This window comes from Coregonus lavaretus (genome assembly GCF_964263955.1).
Source record: "Coregonus lavaretus genome assembly, chromosome: 16".
Lineage (NCBI taxonomy): Eukaryota > Metazoa > Chordata > Actinopteri > Salmoniformes > Salmonidae > Coregonus > Coregonus lavaretus.
The window spans coordinates 29,830,470-29,856,143 of record NC_140003.1 but is presented as its reverse complement, the minus strand read 5'-3'; the positions used below and the strand labels follow the sequence as shown (position 1 = coordinate 29,856,143).

Sequence of the window (25,674 nt, the reverse complement as noted above, 5' to 3'; positions counted from 1 at the left end):
CGTTCCTCCGGACCGTACCCCTCCCACTCCACGAGATACTGGAGACCACTCATCCGGCGCCTCGAGTCCAAGATGGTCCGGACTCTGTACGCCGGGGCCCCCTCGATGTCCAAAGGGGGCGGAGGGGTCTCTCCTATCTCATTCTCCTGGAGTGGACCAGCTACCACCGGCCTGAGAAGAGACACATGGAACGAGGGGTTAATATTTTTGTACTCTATAGGCAGTTGTAACCTGTAACACACCTCGTTCAACCTTCTCAGGACTTTAAAGGGCCCCACAAACCGCCGACCCAGCTTCCGGCAGGGCAGGCGGAGGGGCAGGTTTCGAGTCGAGAGCCAGACTCGATCTCCCGGTGCGTACACCGGCCCCTCACTGCGGTGGCGATCGGCGCTCGCCTTTTGTTGACGGATGGCACGCTGCAGATGGACATGGGCAGCGTCCCACGTCTCCTCCGAGCGCCGAATCCACTCGTCCACCGCAGGGGCCTCGGTCTGGCTCTCGTGCCACGGTGCCAGGACCGGCTGATACCCTAAAATACACTGGAAAGGTGTTAATCCGGTGGAGGAGTGGCGGAGAGAGTTCTGGGCCATCTCTGCCCAGGGGATATACCTCGACCACTCCTCCGGCCGGTCCCGGCAATAGGACCTCAAAAACCTACCCACATCCTGGTTCACACGTTCAACCTGCCCATTGCTCTCTGGGTGGTACCCCGAGGTAAGGCTAACCGAGACCCCCAGGCGTTCCATGAAAGCCCCCCAGACTCTGGAGGTGAACTGGGGACCTCGGTCGGACACAATATCCTCGGGGACCCCATAGTGCCGGAACACGTGGGTAAAGAGGGCCTCGGCGGTCTGTAGGGCAGTAGGGAGACCCGGCAGTGGAAGGAGACGACAGGCCTTAGAAAACCGATCCACAACGACCAAAATGGTGGTATTACCCTGGGAAGGGGGTAGATCGGTCACAAAATCTACCGAGAGGTGGGACCATGGTCGTTGTGGAACGGGCAGAGGATGTAACTTACCTCTGGGCAAATGTCTAGGTGCCTTACACTGGGCACATACCGAGCAGGAGGAGACATAAACCCTCACATCCCTGGCTAACGTTGGCCACCAGTATTTTACGCTAAGGCAGTGCACCGTCCGACCAATACCAGGATGTCCAGAGGAGGGTGATGTATGAGCCCAAGAAATAAGCCGATCACGAACCTCGAGCGGAACGTACGTCCGCCCCACAGGACACTCGGGGGGAGTAGGGTCGGTACGCAGCGCCCGCTCGATTTCCGCATCGACCTCCCATACTACCGGAGCCACCAGACAAGACTCCGGCAGTATGGAAATAGGCTCAATGGACCTCTCCTCTGTGTCATACTGCCGGGACAGGGCGTCTGCCTTACCGTTCTGGGACCCAGGGATGTATGTGATCTTAAAAACAAACCGGGTCAGGAACATGTTCCACCTAGCCTGACGAGGGTTCAATCTCCTAGCTGCCCGGATGTACTCCAGGTTACGGTGATCAGTCAGAATGAGGAAAGGGTGTTGAGCCCCCTCAAGCCAATGCCTCCACACCTTTAGGGCCTGGACTACAGCTAACAGCTCCCTGTCCCCAACGTCATAATTGCGCTCCGCCGAGCTGAGCTTCTTAGAGTAGAATGCACAGGGGCGGAGCTTAGGTGGCGTGCCGGACCGTTGTGACAGGACTGCCCCAATACCGGTCTCGGACGCGTCCACCTCTACTTGGAAAGGCAAAGAGGGATCCGGATGCGCCAGCACCGGGGCCGAGGCGAACAGGTTCTTCAGTTTGACAAATGCCCTGTCCGCCTCAGCTGACCACTGCAAGCGCACCGGACCCCCCTTTAGCAGGGACGTAATGGGAACTGCAACCTGTCCAAAGCCCCGGATAAACCTCCGGTAGTAATTAGCAAAACCCAAGAACCGCTGCACCTCTTTTACGGTGGTTGGAGTTTGCCAATTACGCACAGCCGATACCCGATCTACCTCTATCTCCACGCCAGACGCGGACAACCGATAACCCAAAAAGGAGACGGACTCCTGGAAGAACAGGCATTTCTCTGCCTTGACATACAAGTCATGCTCCAACAGTCGTCTCAATACTCGGCGCACCTGGGCTACATGCTCGGCTCGTGTAGAAGAGTACACCAGGATGTCGTCGATGTAAACTACTACACCCTGCCCATGCATGTCCCGGAAAATCTCGTCAACAAAGGATTGGAAGACTGAAGGAGCATTCATTAACCCGTATGGCATGACGAGATACTCGTAATGACCCGAGGTGGTACTAAATGCTGTCTTCCATTCATCCCCCCCCTTAATGCGCACCAGATTGTACGCGCTCCTGAGATCTAACTTTGTGAAGAATCGCGCTCCGCGTAATGATTCCGTCATCGTCGCAATCAGTGGCAGTGGGTAGCTGTATTTAACTGTAATCTGATTGAGACTACGATAATCAATACACGGGCGCAATCCCCCGTCCCTCTTCTTCACAAAGAAGAAACTCGAGGAGACTGGGGAAATAGAGGGCCGTATGTATCCCTGTGCCAAGGACTCGGCTATGTATGTCTCCATAGCCGCTGTCTCCTCTTGAGACAGGGGATACACATGACTCCTGGGAAGAGCTGCTCCAGTCTGGATATTTATCGCACAGTCCCCCTGTCTATGAGGAGGTAGCCTTGCTGCCCTCGATTTACTAAAGACCAGTGCTAAATCCTCATACTCGGGGGGAATGCGCAGTGCGGGCACTTGGTTCGGACTCTCTACCGAGGTCGCCCCTATGGAAACACCTAGACATCTCCCTACACACTGGGCAGACCACTCCATAAGAGCCCTCTGTTGCCACGCTATGGTAGGATCGTGGGTACTTAACCAGGGAAGCCCCAACACCACTGGGTACGCAGGAGAGTCAATCAGATAGAACTGAATGATCTCCTCATGACCCCCCTGCGTAGTCATCGTCAGCGGTGCTGTGACATCCCTGATCAGACCCGACCCCAACGGCCGGCTGTCTAATGCATGGACAGGGAATGGAACTTCTACCGGCCGAAGGGGAATTCCTAACCTAGCACAAAATTTACGATCAATAAAGTTCCCAGCTGCGCCTGAATCTACTAGCGCCTTATGCTGGGAATGAGGTGCCACCTGTGGAAAACGCACAGGAATACTCATGTGACCAACAGAGAGCTCTGGGTAAGTGGGGCGCCTACTCACCTGAAATGACTCCCCAGTGCGTGACCTGTTGTCCCCTCTCTCAGAAGACCCTCCCCAGCACCTGGCCGTGGTGTGTCCTCCACGGCCACAGTTGGTGCAGGGGTTGGCCCTCCTCGGGTTCTCCCTCCTCCTCTCTCTAGCGCCAGCACCCCCGAGCTCCATAGGAATAGGCTCGGAGGTGCTGGAGGATGGAATGGACGACCCCCACTCGGGACGTCCGCGGGTAGCCAGCAGGGTGTCTAGACTGATGGAGATGTCCACCAGCTGGTCGAACGACAGGTTGGTGTCCCTGCAGGCCATCTCACGACGAACGTCCTCTCGTAGGCTACACCGATAGTGGTCAATGAGGGCCCTCTCATTCCATCCCGCATCCGCTGCTAGTGTCCGGAACTCCAGTGCGAACTCCTGTGCGCTCCTCTTCCCCTGTCGGAGGTGGAATAGACGCTCTCCCGCCGCTTTCCCCTCAGGTGGATGATCGAAGACAGTCCTGAAGCGGCGGGAAAACTCCGCGTAGGTGATGGTGGCGGCGTCTATTCCCCTCCATTCGGCGTTGGCCCACTCCAACGCCTTCCCGGAGAGACAGGAGATGAGGGCGGAGACGCTCTCGTATCCCGAGGGCGCCGGGTGTATGGTGGCAAGGTAAAGTTCTACCTGTAGGAGAAAGCCCTGACACCCGGCTGCAGAACCGTCATATGCCCTCGGGAGCGAGAGCCGAATGCCACTGGGTTCCGGTGCTGAGAGAGGAGGACTGGCCGTTGGTGCTGGGATGGTGTGAGAAGGCGTGGGCACCTCCCGATTCATCAACCGGCGCAGACTGTTGGACACCTCGTCCATGGCGACCCCGAGTTGCCGGATCATGGCGTCCTGGTAATTAATCCGGTCCTCCAAGGAATCGGGTATCGCCGCTGTTCCTGCTGACTCCATGGAGATGGTGTGTTGTTCTGTCATGAGGTGAGGTGTATGTGTGGTGGAAGTCAGGCGCAGGACACCGAGGCTCAGTCCAACAGAGTTTACTCAAAATTTCCAAAAGGAAACGGAAAACAAACGACCTCAAACAACAAGAGGCGAGCATTTACGCAACATGCGTAAAACACAAAAAATGCAAACAAGAAACAAAACACGCAGCACAACGACAGGCGAACAACAACACACAATCCTACCAAGCAAAAAGACGGAACTTATAGGACAGGTGATGAATACACAATAGGACACAGGTGTGACAGACAGACAAAAGCAATCACACACAGAAACATAGATCGGTGGCAGCTAGTACTCCGGGGACGGCGACCGCCGACGCCTGCTCGTACCAGGAGGGGGAGCAGCCTCGGCAGAATCCGTGACAATTTCTGTAGATATATATGGATGATTTATAAAGCCAGGCACATTTAACAGTTAGATTGGGGTTTCCTCTCTCCTCAATTCTCTTAGAAAATTAGGTTAAGGCCAGGGCTGTTTCCTCATCTCTGCTGCTGGTGCCTCCCCCGCATTGTTCTCAATCCCAATATGCTGGTTAACTTTGCAGTTATGCACATAGCAACATAGGGAAAAGCGCCAATTCTACGGCGCACCAAATATTCTTTTTCAGAACCGCGGACAGCGACCGAATCCAACGCGGCAGAAAGCGCATTTGTTATAAAATAATATTATACTGAACAAAAATATAAACGCAACAATTTCAAAGATTTTACTGAGTTACAGTTCATATAAGGAAATTAGTCAATTGAAATAAATAAATTAGGCCCTAATCTATGGATTTCACATGACTGGGCAGCGGTGCAGCCATGGGTGGGCCTTGGAGGGCCCACCCACTTGGCAGCCAGGCCCACCCACTGTGGAGTCAGGCCCAGGCAATCAGAATGATTTTTTTCCTCACAAAAGGGCTTTATTACAGACATAAATACTCCACAGACATCTGTGGCATTGTGTTGTGTGAAAAAACAAATTTGCACATTTTAAAGTGGCCTTTTTTGTCCCCAGCACAAGGTGCACCAGTGTAATGATTTTACATTTTACATTTTAGTCATTTAGCAGACGCTCTTATCCAGAGCGACTTACAGTTAGTGAGTGCATACATTTTCATGATCATGCTGTTTAATCAGCTTCTTGATATGCCACACCAGTCAGGTGGATGGATTATATTGGCAAAGGAGAAATGCTCACTAACAGGAATGTAAACAAATTTGTGCACAGAATTTGAGAGAATTTGGTTTTTGTGCATATTGAACATTTCAGGGATTTTTTTTATTTCAGCTCATGAAACATGGGACTACCACTTTACATGTTGCGTTTATATTTTTGTTCAGTGTAGATTTATTAGTGTTGCACCATTTATTTTTACATCATATAACCATATCCAATTTCAGTATCACATGTCTTAGTGATGGACTGTGCCATCCCCGTGGCCTCAGCAATGGATTAGTCTACTGAGACAGGCGCGAATCAGACAGGTGTCTTGTGCACCATGAAAAATATTAAAATAAATTGTTACTACTCGACTAAAGAAATCTCGGTCGACCAACAGCCTATCGACCAAATAATCGACTAGTCGACAAAATGGGGTAAGCCCTACTCCATCACCATTTGTTCTCATCATTCAGATTATTCATATTAAATCATGAAGTGTTTAGAGAGTGATTAGAGAGACAATAGAGCGTGGAGTACCAGGCCATTAGCAAGTTTGGTAGGCTACCCATCAGCTCCATTCATTTGTGCAGTTTTGGATGGGACTACCGTGACCAACTGTCACAGGGAGTTTGACTGTGGGGATGACTCGTGACTGCCTCTGGCGGTAATAAAGTCACCGTGACAGCCCTAGACATAATTATCATAATCATTGTTGTCTTCTATATGAAGTACCGTTGGAAGGTTGCATTGAAAACTTTGGATTACCGTTATCCCTACTGAGTCAGAGGTTACATTTCTGACAAAAACACGTACATCCCCCAACCTAACAGATGGCTCATTATCATATGCAGATAGAGGCAGTCAAAATCTCCCACACACAGCCCAACGCTAACTCTGTAGAATATATTATCCATCATGTGTCATCTAATCATATTTCAGGTCAATGTTGTGAGGAGTTGTTGGTGAAATGTCCCACTTGGCCATATCAGAATGTTGTAAATGTAGCTACCATTATGTCTTTATTATTTTTTCGGAGCCCAGTCATTGGCACACACACACTGTACTGCATGCTGCTCCCTCCTGCTCTGCAACATGTATATGGTAGCAGACATGGTACATTTGGCTGTCTTCCTTGGTTCTGTGAACATATAGTTCAGTACAGGGACTGGAATTACTCTGGGGCTGGCTCAGTGGAGGTGAAAGAGACTCATTGGGCATTGAGCTGTAAATGTTGTGGGGATCTGTGTAGTTGCTTGACGCTACTCTCTCTCTGCTCTCAGAGTGAATATGGAAACAGAGGACCTGTCTGGAATTCAGCTCTACCCTGTTGAGATGGTCATGGTGGAGGACTCTATCAAGTAAGACTGTGTGTGTGTGTGTGTGTGTGTGTGTGTGTGTGTGTGCGAGTTTGTGCATCTTACACTCTCGTCTCTCACTACAGTGGCCAAGACAGTGACGGCGGTGACGGACAAACCACACCCAAGGTGAGACCTCTTTCCTATGAGAATCACATATGTGGTTTTACTGCATAATGTACACACCTACGAGCACCCTTTGAGCACCTATATTGTATGAACTCTGACTATGACCGTTGTGTGAATATGTGTATCATCTGTATGTGCAGTGAAAGTGTGTGTGTGACGGTGTCAAACTGTAAAATATATCAGTAGCATCTGTGTTAGAGACTAAGACCCCTCTCCTGGGTTAGTGTGTGTTTAGTTTCCCTTCCTGAGCAAGCAGCCCTGCCCTTTTTCCTCCGCTGATGTAATTTCCTGTCTTCTATAATATAGCTCTGGTAGTTGAATATTGTTAAGATGACTTGTTTGTAGTATAATGTATTTGAGCTGTGGTGAATGTTTGTTTTTCGAGCTGTATTAGATTGTAAGCTTGTCTCCTTTGTAGAGAATAAGGATTTCTGGAAGTAAAGCTTGAATTGCTGTGGTAGATGTACACTACATTACCAAAAGTACGTGGACACCAGCTCGTCGGAATATCTCATTCCAAAGTCGGACACTGATGTTGGGCGATTAGGCCTGGCTCGCAGTCGGCATTCCAATTCATCCCAAAGGTGTTCGATGGGGTTGAGGTCAGGGCTCTGTGCAGGCCAGTCAAGTTCTTCCACACTGATCTCAACAAACCATTTCTGTATGGACCTCGCTTTGTGCACGGGGGGCATCGTCATGCTGAAACAGGAAAGGGCCTTCCCCAAACTGTTGCCACAAAGTTGGAAGCACAAAATCGTCTAGAATGTAATTGTATGCTGCAGCGTTAAGATTTCCCTTAACTGGAACTAAGGGGCCTAGCCCAAACCATGAAAAACAGCCCCAGACCATTATTCCTCGTCCACCAAACTTTACAGTTGGCACTATGCATTGGGGCAGGTAGCGTTCTCCTGGCATCCGTCAAACCCAGATTTGTCCGTCTGACTACCAGATGGTGAAACGTGATTCATCACTCCAGAGAACGCGTTTCCACTGCTCCAGAGTCCAATGACGGCAAGCTTTACACCATTCCAGCCGACGATTGGCATTGTGCATGGTAATCTTAGGCTTGTTTATGGCCGCTCGGCCATGGAAACCCATTTCATGAAGCTCCAGACGAACAGTTCTTGTGCTGACGTTGCTTCCAGAGGCAGTTTGGAACTCGGTAGTCAGTGTTGCAACCGAGGACAGACGATTTCTACGCGCTTCAGCGCTCAGCGGTCCCGTTCTGTGAGCTTGTGTGGCCTACCACTTCGCGGCTGAGCCGTTGTTGCACCTAGATGTTTCCACTTCACAATAACAGCTGACCGGGGCAGCTCTAGCAGGGCAGAAATTTGACGAACTGACTTGTTGGAAAGGTGGCCTCCTATGACGGTGCCACATTTAAACTCACTGAGCTCTTCAGCACGGGTCATTCTACCGCCAATGTTTTTCTATGGAGATTGCATGGCTGTGTGCTTGATTTTATACACCTGTCAGCAACAGGTGTGGCTGAAATGGCTGAATCCACTAATTTGAAGGGGTGTCCACATACTTTTGTGTGTGTATATATAGTGTACTAAGTAGATGTACAAATAAGTTCCACCGGTTGGTATGTTCTATCTAGTGGGACATTCCCGATGGAGGCTTTGAGTTCCAGAAGAAACGAGAGTTGATTCTAGAGAGGGCCAGGCTGGAGGCCCAGCTTGCATGCCAACAATATGAGAGACATATGTCCAACCAGGTAAACTTAGTAACAAGCCATGGATGGCCACGCCCCTCAGGCTTACCTGCCAATCCCTGCCTCTGACTTCCCTCATCTAGTGTCTGTGTGTTGTGTATTGTGTGTGGTGGGGTGTGTGTGTGTGTGTGTGTGTGTGTGTGTGTGTGGTCACTTCATGCTCTTAACCACTGGTCCCAAGTCAGTTTTTGTGTGAAGTGTTACATAGTTCAGACAAGGGCTACGGTAGAGGTAGCTGATCCTAGAAATGTGGTTAAGGGCATTAGAGGGCAAATCCTAACTCAAGATCTGTGCGTAACTTGAGTTTTCTCAAAAACCTGCCATTGACTTCAGTGCAAGATTGCGTGAACGTTTACTTGGATCTCAATTTAGGATTCAGCCTCGTGACCAGTAGGTGTGTTTGCTGGTGTGACCTCTATCCTGTTACCTAGTCAACTCATTACCTTTTAGACCCCTGTGTCAGTCTGCTGTTTTGAATGTCTGTAACTTTGATCTTACCTTTGTTTACCCTTCTAGAGGTAGATGAAGGGAATTATTTGAGGCAGGTGCTTGTGTGTAGTGTTGGTATTGTTGTTGTGTCTGTGTGAGATTTAGTTGTATGTAGCATGGCGCTATAGTTCATAGTGTGTGAAGTTGACCAATAGTTTACAAACATGAGGATTTGACCCCACCCCAGTCTAGGTCAATACCATGGTAACTGTTGCCCAGATACAATCTCTGGCTAGTGATTGGTCCTATCCTTCGGAGCAAGACCGAGATTGGCTCACACACTTTAAAGGCCTAAACAAATGCTTTTGAACTTAAAAGTTGGTTTAATGTCTTTAAAAATCTTTAGCTGGAGGGTTGACAACCCTGTAGTTGAAACAAAACAGGACCAAGGAAGGAGGAACAACAGCATAACACATAACAAGGAGAACAAGACTTCATTGTCTGTCGATTCTTTAAAAAATCTTCAACAATGCTCTAGCTTTGTCACACACACAAAGAGAGACAGGGCCCACTATTGGGGACAGAGCACACAGCCATCACTGACCACATGAAGAGAGCACTGTCACCACATAGCAACAGCCTGTCCAATACAAGCTACATGGTCGTCGCAACAGTTACCTCAGCACAATCAACTAATTAGAGTTGAAGCAATATTGATATTACCTGGGTGAGGGTCAGAGAAAGGGACAGGGTGAGATGTGCTCTAGTTAAGCCAGCTCAGAGGTCATCTTTAGTGTTACATAGTATAGGACGCTAAGCTCCAGTCAAAATCCTGCACACATGTGCATCATACACACACAGAGGTCACAAACATATACACATTCAACACCAGCTGTCTTGTCCCCAATTGCCCATATAGACCTTGATAATGTGTATGTATTATGCAAGTGTACTCTCAGGATAAGAGGGTCCCTAACTTTTGTTTGTACTCCCATGGACTCTCTACCAGGGAGAAGACCGAGTTCCAGGCAGCAGTCCCACGTTTACCATCCCTGCCTTTGGGCTGAAGCCTCGCTCAGGTGAGTGCAGGCTGGGCATGGCACAGTATGGGGGGTGGGTAGAGGACTGGATGGATGGGTGGGTGATGGGATGGGCACATCTCTATACCTATCACAGTCCATAATTACATGATACTACTGTCTACAGTCCCTGATAGGGTCCATCCGTAAATCCATCCTTTCACTCCAACATAAAGACATGGATGCCCTCAATCCCCTCTGCTCTGCTTCTCCCCCAAACCCCATATCCTCCCACACCCCGATCCTACTTTTATGGGGTTATAAGATTATCCCAAAGTAAGAAAGATGTGGGCAGTTCCTCCAATTGTCACGAGTCAATCGCCCCCCAACTTGTTCACCTCAGACTAGAACTTCTGAGGCATACAATATCTCATAACACCCTCTGTGCTCAAGTCCCCTAAAGCAGCAGCAGTTGGGTCATGCTGTAGAGGCTACCAGCCCTGTCCTGACTAACATGCAATGCTCCCACAATGTTTCTATCATGCTGTGTGAACAATATGGAAAAAGTGATGTGTGTTTGCTGAGAAGAGTGGATGTGAGTACTCTGCACCCAAACCCAAAGTGTGGCTATGGAGGAAGACGCATACCAAGTGTCATTCTTCTTTTAGCTAACTAACTGGAGGACTGGTTAGCTACCTCCCATGGAACAGAGCAGATCCACAGATTCTGAGTTGAGAAAAAAAATCCTTTACAAATCCTCTGTACCTGTCTGGTACTCTTCATGGTCAGATGGCTTTGGGTGCAGGTTCACTGAAACAACTCTAGCATCTGATATTTGCTGCTTGTAGAAATAGAGCTAGCATCCATCCATCCAGCTAGTTGCTACGTACAGTAGGCTACTACTGTAGTGTGTGAAATTTAGCTTTAGGCTACCTGCTACCATTAACAGCATGTCATTGAATCTGTATTGTGAAATGGCACTAATATTGATTTATTTTCTTCTATGTATTTTTTATTTTTATGGCATCTCTTTCACATCTCCTTTGTTTCTTCCTTTCCTCCCCCTCTCCTTTACTCCCTTTCTATCTTTTCACCGACTGCTGCATGACCTCTTACACCAATTCTCACTCCAATCACATCCCTTTATCTAACCCAACCTGCCTTTGCATGCGATTATCAACTGCTGCTGCCTGTTTCGTTCCCTTGTCTTTTAAAATTCAAACCGTTTTTTTCCGGAACTTTCTCTGGTGTCTCGGGGGGTGGGTGTGGTTTCGGGTTTTGGAATGGATCTGTCTTCTACTTGGCCTCTCCCCCTGTACCTTGCCCCACCCTGCCCTTCGACCCTCCCCCTCTTCCTCTAGCCCCCGCCTCACTGCCCTGCTCGCCCCCGCCCTGTCTCCGCCCCCTCCTCACACAGGCCCTGTCCGTCGATAGAGACACTCCCCCTAGACCAGTCGATGGAGGCATGCACAGCAGTGGTAGGTCACTCCTCCCAACTAATTGGCCAATCGGAGGCCTCGAAACCAAACACAGCTAGACACAGTCTCAGATGTTTGCAAACTATTTGCATTTGTGTGACGCGTTCCTGTTTCTCTCTCTCTCTCCTTCTCTCACTGTTTCCTTTTTCTATATTTCCACCTGTAACTCTTTCTATCTATTACACTCTCTGTGATCTCTCATCTTCTCTCTATCCCTCGTTCCAAGTGTGTGTGATGAAAGTGTGCACGGTACTTTTGTGGTCACATGTGTGCCTTGGACCACATGTTTGGGGTGTTTTCGATTACTCCGCTCCCTGACGTATGTGTGTGTGTGTGTGTGACGGAGCAGAACTCTGAAGCCCAGAGGATCAAAGGAGAGCCTCCACACTTCACACACTCCTCCTCTTCCTTCATCTTTCCATCCCACCATCTGTTCTCATGTTGGCGAGTGTGTTGTGGTCATGGTGGTGTGTGTTATGGTGGTGGTGGTGGCACATGGTAAAAGTTAAACCTTGTGTCTGTACGTCACTGCATCAATGTGGTTGAAGACATTGGAAGGGGGTCTGCTATACAGAAGCTAGTTCCAAGACCACCCAACAACACACACCCACATAGACACTGTCTGATGCACATACACATTTATACACACAGATGTGTGTGTTTCTGTGTTTGAGTATTTTGTCTAGTGCTGGACATTACCATATTCTGTCTGACAGAGAGAACGTGTTAATTCCTCCTGCAGTCATTATCAGACAGTATGTTCACTCCCAGTACAACCACAGTCCAGATCTGGCAACACACATAGACGCCTCCATTAAGTCCCCTTTGATACGGGCTCTGCCTAACAGTGCTTTATAGCCTTTGGAAAAACCCATTAAACACAGACACAGGATCTTTCATGCCAGGGCTGATATTGGTGGGAAAGCAGGCTGGGATATCTGATGTCATGCACACACTTACACTCACTCACTCAGCCCAGTACGTACGTACGGACGGAGTATCGTGCTGTTCCTCTCCCCTGGCTTCCTTTCTATAGCTCATGGTATTTATAGTTTTATATTTTAACTGTTAGATAATGGTCGTCCCATATAGATTGCAAAATAGTTGGGAAGAGATTTTTGACGTACAAATTCCATGGCATAGTGTTTATGAACTGATACGCAAAACGACGCCGGATTCAAAACTTAGAATTTTTCAATTTAAATTATTATATACAATTCTTGCTACCAATATAATGTTATTTGTATGGGGGATACAATCTTCCCAGCTCTGCAGATTTGGCTGTGAAGAGACAGAATCATTAGAAAATTTGTTTTGGTACTGTCCATTTACAGCTTGTTTCTAGGACACAGGTCCAGGAATGGCTGAAGGATTGCAATATTTGCATGGAGCTGACCCTGCAGATAGCACTACTGGGTGATCTGAAAAGTCATAGTCAATCGATCAATGATATAATAATACTTTTAGCAAATATGTTTATTTTCAATTCACAAACTGTAGAAACAATGAGAATAGAAAGGTTCAGAAATTTGAAAAATATATGGCAAATAGAAATCCAATATGGATGGTGTTACGAGATAGATGGGAGGTGTTGAATGGAGCTGAAGGATGGGACTAATAACAACAACTAATAACAGCAAGATAACTAGTGTAAGACATGCTGTGTCCATAATAAGTATATAGGTTATATATTGTGAGCTTTTGTGAAAGAGCACAGTTAGAAAGATATGGCATATAGAAGCATACCAGATGGACATCATGAAAATGATCGGAGGAAGTTCAGGAGTAAAAACAAACAAAATATAATTAGTGACTGTGTCCATAAAATGTATATAGTATGTATAAGCATGAAGTAGAGGCCTAAGCGTTGTTGTTCACTAGTTTACTCCAATTAGGAAGGGGATGATGGGGTTGGAAAGTAATAAAGGGATATATATTTTTAAAGGATATGTATGTATGTATGTATGTATATATGTGTATGTATGTGTATATGTATATATACAGTGAGGGAAAAAAGTATTTGATCCCCTGCTGATTTTGAACGTTTGCCCACTGACAAAGACATGATCAGTCTATAATTTTAATGGTAGGTTTATTTGAACAGTGAGAGACAGAATAACAACAAAAAAATACAGAAAAACACATGTCAAAAATGTTATAAATTGATTTGCATTTTAATGAGGGAAATAAGTATTTGACCCCCTCTCAATCAGAAAGATTTCTGGCTCCCAGGTGTCTTTTATACAGGTAAAGAGCTGAGATTAGGAGCACACTCTTAAAAGGAGTGCTCCTAATCTCAGTTTGTTACCTGTATAAAATACACCTGTCCACAGAAGCAATCAATCAATCAGATTCCAAACTCTCCACCATGGCCAAGACCAAAGAGCTCTCCAAGGATGTCAGGGACAAGATTGTAGACCTACAGAAGGCTGGAATGGGCTACAATACCATCGCCAAGCAGCTTGGTGAGAAGGTGACAACAGTTGGTGCGATTATTCGCAAATGGAAGAAACACAAAAGACTGTCAATCTCCCTCGGCCTGGGGCTCCATGCAAGATCTCACCTCGTGGAGTTGCAATGATAAAATACATATGGGGGATTGGAAGTGATGCAGACAATTACATTGACGGAAGTTACAATCTATCTGCAATATTAAAGCTGATCAACCACCTACATTTTTTTATATATTCCCCTTTGATACGGGCTCTGCCTAACAGTGCTTTATAGCCTTTGGAAAAACCCATTAAACACAGACACAGGATCTTTCATGCCAGGGCTGGGATATCTGATGTCATGCACACACTTACACTCACTCACTCAGCCCAGTACGTACGTACGGACGGAGTATCGTGCTGTTCCTCTCCCCTGGCTTCCTTTCTATAGCTCATGGTATTTATGGTTTTATATTTTAACTGTTAGATAATGGTCTCACTGGGGATATCCCACTTCCATCAGGAGGGAAACAGAGAGCTGCCGACAGCCATTTCCCCCCCAGGGTGACTTATGTTACATGAATGTTCAACATTGTTCAAAGGGTGCGCTTTTATGATATCAGCATGGATTCAAAGTCAATATTAAGTTTTTATCACTCTCCCGTTGCTAATGATAATAGTTCAATAGGTAGATTATAATAACAAAGACATTCAGAAAGAATGCCCCAAAGAAAGAAAATAGGGGTGTTGAAAGGAGCAGTAATGTTGGACAATCTGTCATATGGAATTCCCTAGTAGTGAGAACAGTGGTGATAGCTTTGTTTTTCAATGAAGATATAACCAGTCACTAGTAAACGGGTCATGCCTCAGGGAGGTGACATCACCAGTAACCAATAGGTGAGATCACGAGTGGCTGACCTCATTAACAGCCAATGAGCTCTCAGTCTAAGGGCACAATTCCAAGTGTGTCTAGGGCAGGTATCTCCAACCCTGTTCCTGGAGACCTACCGTCCTGTAGGTTTTCACACCAACCCTAATCTAGCACACCTGATTCTAATAATTAGCTGGTTGAAAATATTAATCAGGTTAGTTACAACTGGGGTTGGTGCGAAAACCTACAGGAGAGTAGCTCTCCAGGAACAGGCTTGGAGAGCCCTGGTCTAGGGTCACACCATCACCAGTCGTTGGTAACGCAGTTACACAGCCTGTTTGTGTGTGGATGCCTGAGGGCTGAACGAGGAAGCAGAATGACTGTACTGATACTGAATGACCCTGTGGTGCAGTAGCTTTTATTAACCTTTGAACTCGTAAACAACACCAGCTGTTGACAGTTTTAATTTCCGTGGGTCGGTGATGTCACACAGTAGCAGCCCTGACTAGAGAGGAACCAGGATTTTAGACTTCCTCTCTGATACAGGATTTCCTTCTGGGGTAGAACGCCACTGGGCTGCCATTAGACAGTGTAAAATTGGGTTTGTTGTTGAAAGCAGGGCACACAAGTATTCCTCTTTCCGTCTCGCTTGCTCTCTCTCTGACCCCCTCACCACTCAGTGTGTGCCCTCAGAGACCCTATCTGTGTCTATTACTCTGGAACAAATGAACGCCATGTATTACACACACACTATATTTACAGTGGGGAGAACAAGTATTTGATACACTGCCAATTTTGCAGGTTTTCCTACTTACAAAGCATGTAGAGGTCTTTAATTTTTATCATAGGTACACTTCAACTGTGAGAGACGGAATCTAAAACAAAAATCCAGAAAATCACATTGTATGATTTTAAAGTAATTAATTTGCATTTTATTGCATGACATAAGTATTTGATACATCAGAAAAGCAGAACATAATATTTGGTACAGAAACCTTTGTTTGCAATTACAAAAATCATACGTTTCCTGTAGGTCTTGACCAGGTTTGCACACACTGCAGCAGGCATTTTGGCCCACTCCTCCATACCTTCTCCAGATCCTTCAGGGTTCGGGGCTGTCGCTGGGCAATACAGACTTTCAGCTCCCTCCAAAGATTTTCTATTGGGTTCAGGTCTGGAGACTGGCTAGGCCACTCCAGGACCTTGAGATGCTTCTTACGGAGCCACTCCTTAGTTGCCCTGGCTGTGTGTTTCGGGTCGTTGTCATGCTGGAAGACCCAGCCACGACCCATCTTCAATGCTCTTACTGAGGGAAGGAGGTTGTTGGCCAAGATCTCGCGATACATGGCCCCATCCATCCTCCCCTCAATACGGTGCAGTCGTCCTGTCCCCTTTGCAGAAAAGCAACCCCAAAGAATGATGTTTCCACCTCCATGCTTCACGGTTGGGATGGTGTTCTTGGGGTTGTACTCATCCTTCTTCTTCCTCCAAACACGGCGAGTGGAGTTTAGACCAAAAAGCTATATTTTTGTCTCATCAGACCACATGACCTTCTCCCATTCCTCCTCTGGATCATTCAGATTGTCATTGGCAAACTTCAGACGGGCCTGGACATGCGCTGGCTTGAGCAGGGGGACCTTGCGTGCGCTGTAGGATTTTAATCCATGACGGCGTAGTGTGTTACTAATGGTTTTCTTTGAGACTGTGGTCCCAGCTCTCTTCAGGTCATTGACCAGGTCCAGCTGTGTAGTTCTGGGCTGATCCCTCACATTCCTCATGATCATTGATGCCCCACGAGGTGAGATCTTGCATGGAGCCCCAGACTGAGGGTGATTGACCGTCATCTTGAACTTCTTCCATTCTGCCATGTCATGCAATAAAATGCAAATTAATTACTTAAAAATCATACAATGTGATTTTCTGGATTTTTGTTTTAGATTCCGTCTCTCACAGTTGAAGTGTACCTATGATAAAAATGACAGACCTCTACATGCTTTGTAAGTAGGAAAACCTGCAAAATCGGCAGTGTATCAAATACTTGTTTTCCCCACTGTACAAAGGTATGTGGACACCCCTTCAAATTGATGGACTCTGCTATTTCAGCCACACCCGTTGCTGACAGGTCTAAAATCGAGCACACAGCCATCTCCATAGACAAACATTGGCAGTAGAATGGCCTTACTGAAGAGCTCAGTGACTTTCAACGTGGCATCGTCATAGGATGCCACCTTTCCAACAAGTCAGTTCGTCAAATTTCTGCCCTGCTAGAGCTGCCCAGATCAACTGTAAGTGCTGTTATTGTAAAGTGGAAACGTCTAGGAGCAACAATAGCTCAGCTGCGAAGTGTTGGGCCACACAAGCTCACAGAACGGGACCGCCGAGTGCTGAAGCGCGTAGTGCGTAAAAATGGTCTGTCCTCGGTTGCAACACTCACTACAGAGTTCCAACTGCCTCTGTAAGCAACGTCAGCACAATAACTGTTCGCCGAGCAGCCGCACACAAGCCTAAGATCACCATGCGCAATGCTAAGCGTCGGCTGGAGTGGTGTAAAGCTCGCTGCCATTGGACTCTGGAGCAGTGGAAACAAAGGAGATGTGAAAGGAATGCCATGGAAACACACTTCACCATCTGGACGAATCTGGATTTGGCAGATGCTAGGAGAATGCTACCTGCCCCAATGCATAGTGCCAACTGTAAAGTTTGGTGGAGGAGGAATAATGGTCTGGGGCTGTTTTTCATGGTTCGGGCTAGGCCCCTTAGTTCCAGTGAAGGGAAATCTTAACACTACAGCATACAATGACATTCTAGACGATTCTGTGCTTCCAACTTTGTGGCAATAGTTTGGGAAAGGCCCTTTCCTGTTTCAGCATGACAATGCCCCTTTGCACAAAGCGAGGTCCATACAGAAATGGTTTGTCGAGATTGGTGTGGAACAATTTGACTGGCCTGCACAGAGCCCTGACCTCAACCCCTTCGAACACCTTTGACATGAATTGGAACGCCGACTGCGAGCCATGCCTAGTCGCCCAACATGAGTGCCCGACCTCACTAATGCTCTTGTGGATGAATGGAAGCAAGTCCCCGCAGCAATGTTCCAACATCTAGTGGAAAGCCTTTCCAGAAGAGTGGAGGCTGTTATAGCAGCAAAGGGGGGACCAACTTTATATTAATGCCCATGATTTTGGAATGAGATGTTCGATGAGCAGGTGACCGCATACTTTTGGTCATGTAGTGTGTGTGTGTATGTAATATATATATATATATATATATATATATATATATATATATATATATATACTCATTTTTTTTACTCCAAATACAAACTTACACAGTGCTGCTTGAAAGTATGTGAACCACTTGTTCAATTACAGATTTGTTCAGTTTTTACCATGCAATCTTCATTTAATCAGAACCAGTCTTTTTGATCTGACATAACAGGTTTATTTTTACCTATACCATATGTTGGTGTAGAGGAAATCATGCGTGTAGTAGAAAAACAAAATTAAAAAGGAATTAGGGCAGGTGCAAAAATAAGTGAACCTCAAGTTGCATTGGTTAAATCAAGTAGGTAAGTAGAATCAGGTGGGTAAATAATTAGCTACCAAATGAACCAATCAAAGGAGAGATCGTTAGGAAAGAGTTTGGGCGGGACTCTGATAAATAGAGATAAGAAACCAGGTCAGTTTGGTGTTACCCATCCAGGTGAATGCAAGGCACACCATGCCGAGAGGAAAGGATATCTCAGAGGACATCAGGACGAGGGTAGTGAGAGCACATCAGTCTGGAGAAGGCTATAAAATCATCTCAAAAGTATTTGAGCTCCATCAGTCCACTGTGAGGCAAATAATTTACAAATGGAGAGCATTTAACATGACAGCAACTCGGCCTAGAAGTGGACGCCCTTCCAAAATATCCCCAAGAGCCACAAGAACAATAATAAATCAGGTAAAAGCCAACCCAAACATAACATCTAGAGATTTGCAGACCTCCCTTGCTACATCTCAGGTAACTGTGCATGCTTCAACAATAAGAACACTGAATCGAAATGCCGTTCATCAGAGGGTTGCTAGGAAGAAGACCTCTGCTGTCAAAAAAGAACCAAACTGCCTGTCTTAACTTTGCCAGAGACCACCTGGACAAACCTGAAGGTTTCAGGAAGTCCGTTCTCTGGACCGATGAGTCCAAAATTGACCTTTTTGGTCACAATCAACACCGCTATGTTTGGCGAAAACCCAACACTGCCTACCACCAAAATAACCTTATCCCAACAGTCAAGCATGGTGGTGGGAATGTCAAGATCTGGTGCTGCTTTTCCTCCTCTGGACCTGGACGACTCCACATCATTAAGGGAACCATGAATTCTGAGGTACACCAGGAGATTCTTTAACAGAATGTCAGGCCATCAGTCAAGTTGCTAAAGCTGGGCCGAAAATGCGTCTTCCAACAAGACAACGACCCAAAGCATTCAAGCAAATCTACCAAAGAATGGCTCAGGAGAAAGAAGATTTGTGTTTTGGATTGGCCAAGTCAAAGTCCTGACCTAAATTCAATCGAGATGCTGTGGCAGGATCTGAAGCGGGCAGTTCATGCCAGACACCCCTCAAAGTTCTGTAAGGAGTGGACAAAATTCCCTCAAAACAGATGTCAGAGACTGATTACTGGCTATAGGAGACGTTTAGTCCAAGTTATCACTGCTAATGGAGGTACAAGCTATTGACTGAAGGGGTTCACATATTTTTGCACACATCAAATCTGAGTTTCTGTTAAATAAACCACTTTTGTTAAATAAATCATATTTTTGTTTCTGTCATTTACTTGGAATATTTGTATTATGAATTGGGGTTTAGATAATGATTTTATGTTTATTTTAATATTTTATAGCAAAATAATGACCAGCCCTGTAGGGTTCACATACTTTCAAGCAGCACTGTACATAGAACAACAACTTAAAGACGCACTACATCTCATCTGCCCAGACACGCATGCTCACACCCCCATCCCTAGTGCCTGCACTATTGTTTGCCACTTGGCCATACATTGTACCAAATAGTTTCTCGGTCACCCATGCCATTTCTATATTTAAATAATAAATCATTTGATTTTTCCATTGTATCAATGATGGCGGATTAATTGATTTCCAAGTTTTTAGTATAAATTTTTTCAAGATGAGAAGAGAATCGTCCAGCCCATTGGGTATCTCCCTACACCCCCATATGCCATGTCTTGAAATATGCAGACAGACGGATTAAAAGTAAGTTTACATTGTAATACTTCTGACAGCCAACTTTCTAGCTCCACACATAACTTTTGGACTTTATAGCGTTCCCAAAAAGCATGGATTATTGAGTCATTATTAGTTTTACACTTAAGACTTGTCTGCCGTTGTGCTGTAGAATTAGGGAATTTTGTCTCTTGTATAATACATTCTATACATTAGTTTATACTGGATTAAGTGTACATTTTCGTTAACTGTAATTTCGTTAGTTATTCTCCAATTTTCTCTCCATCTTGTGCCAACATCAGGCATTTTTAAGTCTTGGTTCCAATAGTTTATATTTTTTCTAAGAGTTTGTCAGTTGGATATGCGCTCTGCAAGGTTTTGTAGATCTTACCTATCATATGAACATCATTTTTTGACTCAAATAAGATTTCCTCAAGGTTGCTCTGATGTCCAAAATATTTCAAATCCAAATGTTGTGATATGTAACTTTTCACGTCTCATTCTGTTGTTGTATTGTTAAATGTTACTCTTACCCCTTGCTAACCATATTTACACTCTCTAATAATCAATATCCTGTTCTCTTTATGGCGATAAGGGAGGTTGACCATCGCCCCTCGCTGCCCCCCTCTACCCACTCTGATAGTTATCAGCCAGTCATGCTTCTGGATGAGGCCTGTGTGTGTTTATCTCTCACTTCCTACTTGGATAGCCCCTCAAGGAGCCATTTCCCTGTGAGAGATGATCAGATAGGCCCATGTTATTAAGGCCTGGTGTGAATACTTCAGAAATGCGTTCTCCTTCCCTTTTCCCCAAGCATTGGTTGAAGTATCCAGTGACTCTTGGGCTCCCTCATGTGGTCTGAATGTGTATCACAAGGCAGCGCTACTGAACGTGTGGTGTGTCACTGAGCTGTAAGGAGATTTATGACTAGAAGATAGGCCACTGACTGATTTAGTAAATTATTCACTCCTATTTTGTAGAATGTGATCAGAGGCTATGCCCGTTTCTCTCACACACACACACACACACACACACACACACACACACACACACACACTCTGAATACATTTCCTCCTCCCACACACAGTAAAAACAAACACTACTTCTCTGTAGCTGTGACTTGCTTATTTTGTGCTTACCCAGATGAATGTACAATAAGATAAGATGGATAAATATTCTGCATTGCTTCAAGTCTTTTTTAGAACTTTCAGTTACATTAGTTCCTTGAGGGCTTGCTATTCTATCTGTTGGTATGCAGGATTGACTAAGTGGAACACCTTTAGGAAACCCAGTCTTCCACATTCACTTCCCAGTGCAGATGACTGTTTCCATGACAATGAAGGCAGCCCAGAGCCCAGCACGGTAGAGTGCATCTGCATTAGTTTATATGAATAAGGGGTTATGCAACTGTACAGTATCAGTAGCTACGCATCCGCTTGTAAGTGAAAGTGTGTTTCCGTGTCAGTGAATATTGCAGTATGCATTTATGTAGGCTACAGTATGTATTTTATGGGTGTGAAGTGTGTGTGGGGGGGTGTGAATGACTATATGTACAGTACAATATGTGTAGGTGTTAGTTACTGACATCCTGTCTAATGGATGGCTGTTGTTGTTCTCTCCTGCCTGTTGGGGGCAGTATTCCTGAGGACCCATAAGACCCTGGAGTCTGTTGACCCTCAGTTCACCATGAGGAGGAAGATGGAACAGCTGAGAGAAGAGCTGGAGCTGATGGAACAACTCAGAGACGTGAGAGCTTCTCTCTCTTTCTCGCTTCGGGAAGTCAACTCCCCAGTATTAGCATTATGTCCTCAGTTTGTGTGTGTGTTAAGGTGTGTTTTGAACCCTCTTACCCCTCCTGTCTCTCCTCAGAGCATAGAGAGCAGACTGAAGGTGGCACTTCCTGAAGACCTAGGCTCCTCCCTCATGGATGGGGTGGTGCTCTGCCATCTGGCCAATCACATTCGCCCACGCTCTGTGGTCAGCATCCATGTGCCCTCGCCTGCTGTGGTACGTCTGGGGGTCAATGAGGGGTTAAAAAGGGATATGTGGGAATGGGTGATTCTTTGTGTTATAGACAGTTATAGTCTCCGTTGAGCTCTGTGTTCTGTGTGACCCTGTGTGTGACCCCGCAGCCCAAACTCAGCATGGCCAAGTGTCGGCGGAACGTAGAGAACTTCCTCGATGCCTGTAGGAAGATGGGCGTTCCCGAGGTGAGACACACCCCCTCCTTTCTGTTAGATAGTGGCACCTCATTGATCCTGAATCAGCCACTGTATTTCAGATTCACTGTTAGAGATAGGATTTAACTGAGGTAAACTGATCTTCGATCTGTTAATAATTTGAATAAAAGCTACAGTGCATCATTGGGTTTGGAATCAAGTTGTGGGTGGGCTGATTGGGGATCAGTGATGCACACAGCCTGTATAGAACACAGATACTATACACACTAGTATGGAGGGTCAGAAAAGGCTGGGTGCTAGTGCTGGGATGAAACTAGACCATTTGAGAAGTCTACAACTTATTTATTTTATACGGTAGTACAGTTCTAGGATATGTATTTGACATCGGGACCAAACCCCTTTATACTCATCACTCAAAACAATCTGCCCAGTCGGAGCACATAGTTTGATCCCAGAACTGGCACATTTAGCCAATCACCTTCCCATCCCCCTCTACTCCTCCTCTGAGTGAGTGTAAAATGTATGACACAAGCATTAAAGCTGCATCTTCATCATCATCATCATCATCACACTGGACTATGCTGTCATCATCACTACCCACTACGGCTTTGGGCTTCCTTTATACTTTAGAACTTTGACCTGGCTCTTGTCTGGTTCTGACCCCAGCTAGTGCCAAAGAAAAAAATGAATTTAACAGGAGCTGGTGTGCTGTCATTCCTGCAGAAAAACATGGCAGAAATGTTATGTCATTTACTTGACTGAAAGATGTCCTGTGTGCATGGGATGGTAACATAATATAATATATATAATATAAGTGTGCTTGTGTGTGAGTATCAAATTGACCCTGGTGACTCATTACTGTGTTGATTTCTCCTTTAGTAAATAGTCAGTAATTATGACAGTGGTAGTGGAACTCATTATTTGATCTTACCCTGGTGTAGTAATCCCTGCTGTGTTTGAGTAGCCTGCTGGGACTGTACAGTAGAATACACAGTATTACCAATACCAACAGTGAGACTGTTTGAGACCTCTTGGCTGCTTCCTTAGACCCCCTGCTTGCTTGCTGATTCTACTGCTGCTTGCTGGCTGAAATGTCACTGCCTCGCTGAAACAGGTGCTTTGCGCTGGATTGAAAGCTAATGCAAGTGAAGGCGTAGCTGGCTAACACCACCCGCACCCTCATTTCTCCTAAAGCTCCACACCCCAGCATGGCCTGCTTTCTGAAAGAGAGACAGAGTTCAGTTTCAGTTTTATAAATTTAAGTCACACACTCTCTCTCAAAAAGCAGACCTGCACGTTACCCACGCCTGCGCCCTGCACATAAACACACACCTTGACCCCTGACCTCTGTTTCCACCGGGTAACATCCTGCCTTGTTTCTCTCTGTTCTATTTTCCTGCCGGACCACCCTCCCTCTTCCTTCTCTTCCTCTCCTCTGCACCTCTTCCCCTTATTTGTCTTTTCCTGGCACTCCCTTCCCATTTCCTCCTTCTTCCTATGGTATTTTCTCTCCTCTCCTCTGTTCTTCTTCCCTCTCTCATTGTTCTCCGACACTTCTATCTGACTGGATTTCTCTTCTTCATGTGCAATATCCTTTGATGTTCCTCTGTGACTCCTTTCATCCATCTGTATCATTCTTTCCCTCGTTTTCCAATCCTTCTCCTTTCATCTTTATTCACCTTGTATGTTTCCTCCTCTTCCTCCTTGGGCCCTCAGTCTTCCCTCTGCTCAGCTTATGACATCATCCAGTGTCACCTGCGGCCGATCCGTGTTACCGTGTGCGCCCTGGTCACCATGGAGACCCCCACAGAGGGGAGGGACTCAGACAGACAGGGGGAGGGCCCAAACCCTGCCCCCGAGACTTCTACACAGGTGGCCCAGGCTCCGCCTCCAGCATGGCAGCCGTGGGACCTGATTTGCTCGAGCCTGTTACACGTGTTCTGTCTCCTCCTGCTGTTTGTGGCCTATAGCTGGAGCGAGTTGACGTAACACCACCTGTCAATCTCCTGTCAAAGCCCGCCCTGCCCTCCGCATTTGCCAACACTTCTCCTCCGCAATCCTCCTCTTTTTCTTCAACCTCTTGTTTCTGTGCTCTTCTCCTCTGTCCGGGAAAACTACTGATTCACACACACACAACAGTGTCTCATACACAGTTGCATTCATGCACAAATTGCAGATGCGCACCATTAAACTCCAATAAATACTGACTCACAACCTCACACACATGCATTCATATACTGTCCCCACCAATACTGCACATTCCAACTGTTGAAAAGAAGCCTGGAGCTTGTACACGAGTTACCTGAAGTCTCTCTACAACTCTTTGGCCAATGCGTCAAATCAAGCCTGTCATGTTGGACTGTTCGTTTTATTAATGCCCTCTGGGGTCACAGACATGTCGTATGGGGTCATACACACTGATTCCCCATGTGGTCATACAGTCTCTTGGTTCCATACAGCCTGTCTAGTTTGGGTCCAGTCCAGGTAAGCACAGAGCACTAGTACAGCTCCTCTATCAAGCTGGATCTTGGAGCTTTTTTGTCACATTGGTCACTCTCTTCAAGACACATCAGATACAGTATAACAACTGTATTATTTATACCTGTACGTCTGTTTGAAGGAAATGGCAACGCTCAATAGTAATGCCATCCATGACACAAAGACACAACAAGCAGTGAATAGGTTTGGACCTAATAAACACACCACTTATGACTAGACTGTAATATGTCACACAGCACACTGTCACTAAATAAAGTTCAATAATCACGTCACTACTGCACATCTCTACCACTCAACCATCTACGTTACTCTCGGACTACTATAGTTGATTTACCCTGGGGGAGTTACATTACTAAGGTACAGTATGTATACGTTTTGGGCCAACTGTTGTACTATTCTGTCGTGGTTCAAGCCATATATTCATTTTCTTATTTTAAAACCTCAAGAAGGTACTTTGGATGGAAGTTTATTTTACCCAAGCACCTGGACTGAATACAAGGTGTGCAATGATCATTTCTAAACATACAATCATTTGCACATGCAATTTTACAGAACTGACTAATCTGGAGGTGTTATGTTGAAGGGCTAGTGAATATGATATGTGAACTGTACTATACTGTACTAGAAGCTCATTCATTTATATGAGAGCTTTGATACTTTGAGGCCAGCAGTGCTGCTACTGTCCATTGATGTATGTCTGTAGTTGAATTTAAAGCAATGAGGGTTAACCTAATTTTCTAACTTAATTTAAAAGCCATGGATGTAGTGTCCAAAGTTGCCCCCAAACTGCCCATCCATTTCTATCCATATTTTCCTTTTAACTCGGATGCCATGTTAGCTTATTCACTGTTGTCAGGTCAACCTCGCCAGTGACTGCAATTGGTACGCCATTACTGTATACTATTAGTTGGGTGTGTTTTAACTCGTAGTCGGTGCTGATTTTGATGGACCTTGAGGCTTTTTCTGACTTGTATATCTGATGGTGTGAATGGAACTGGT

General features: G+C 46.0%; 1 protein-coding gene across 1 annotated transcript in view; it reads left to right on the top strand.

The window, feature by feature from the left end:
• lrch1 (leucine-rich repeats and calponin homology (CH) domain containing 1) overlaps positions 1–25,674 on the top strand; it is a 96,662-nt gene that overhangs the window by 67,145 nt on the left and 3,843 nt on the right. The window contains exons 12-18 of the mRNA XM_084179929.1: positions 6,626–6,703; positions 6,787–6,829; positions 9,985–10,054; positions 11,356–11,472; positions 21,633–21,742; positions 21,866–22,003; positions 22,129–22,206. Coding sequence (XP_084036055.1) covers positions 6,626–6,703; positions 6,787–6,829; positions 9,985–10,054; positions 11,356–11,472; positions 21,633–21,742; positions 21,866–22,003; positions 22,129–22,206 — 634 coding nt within the window. The remainder of the gene's footprint in view (positions 1–6,625; positions 6,704–6,786; positions 6,830–9,984; positions 10,055–11,355; positions 11,473–21,632; positions 21,743–21,865; positions 22,004–22,128; positions 22,207–25,674) is intronic.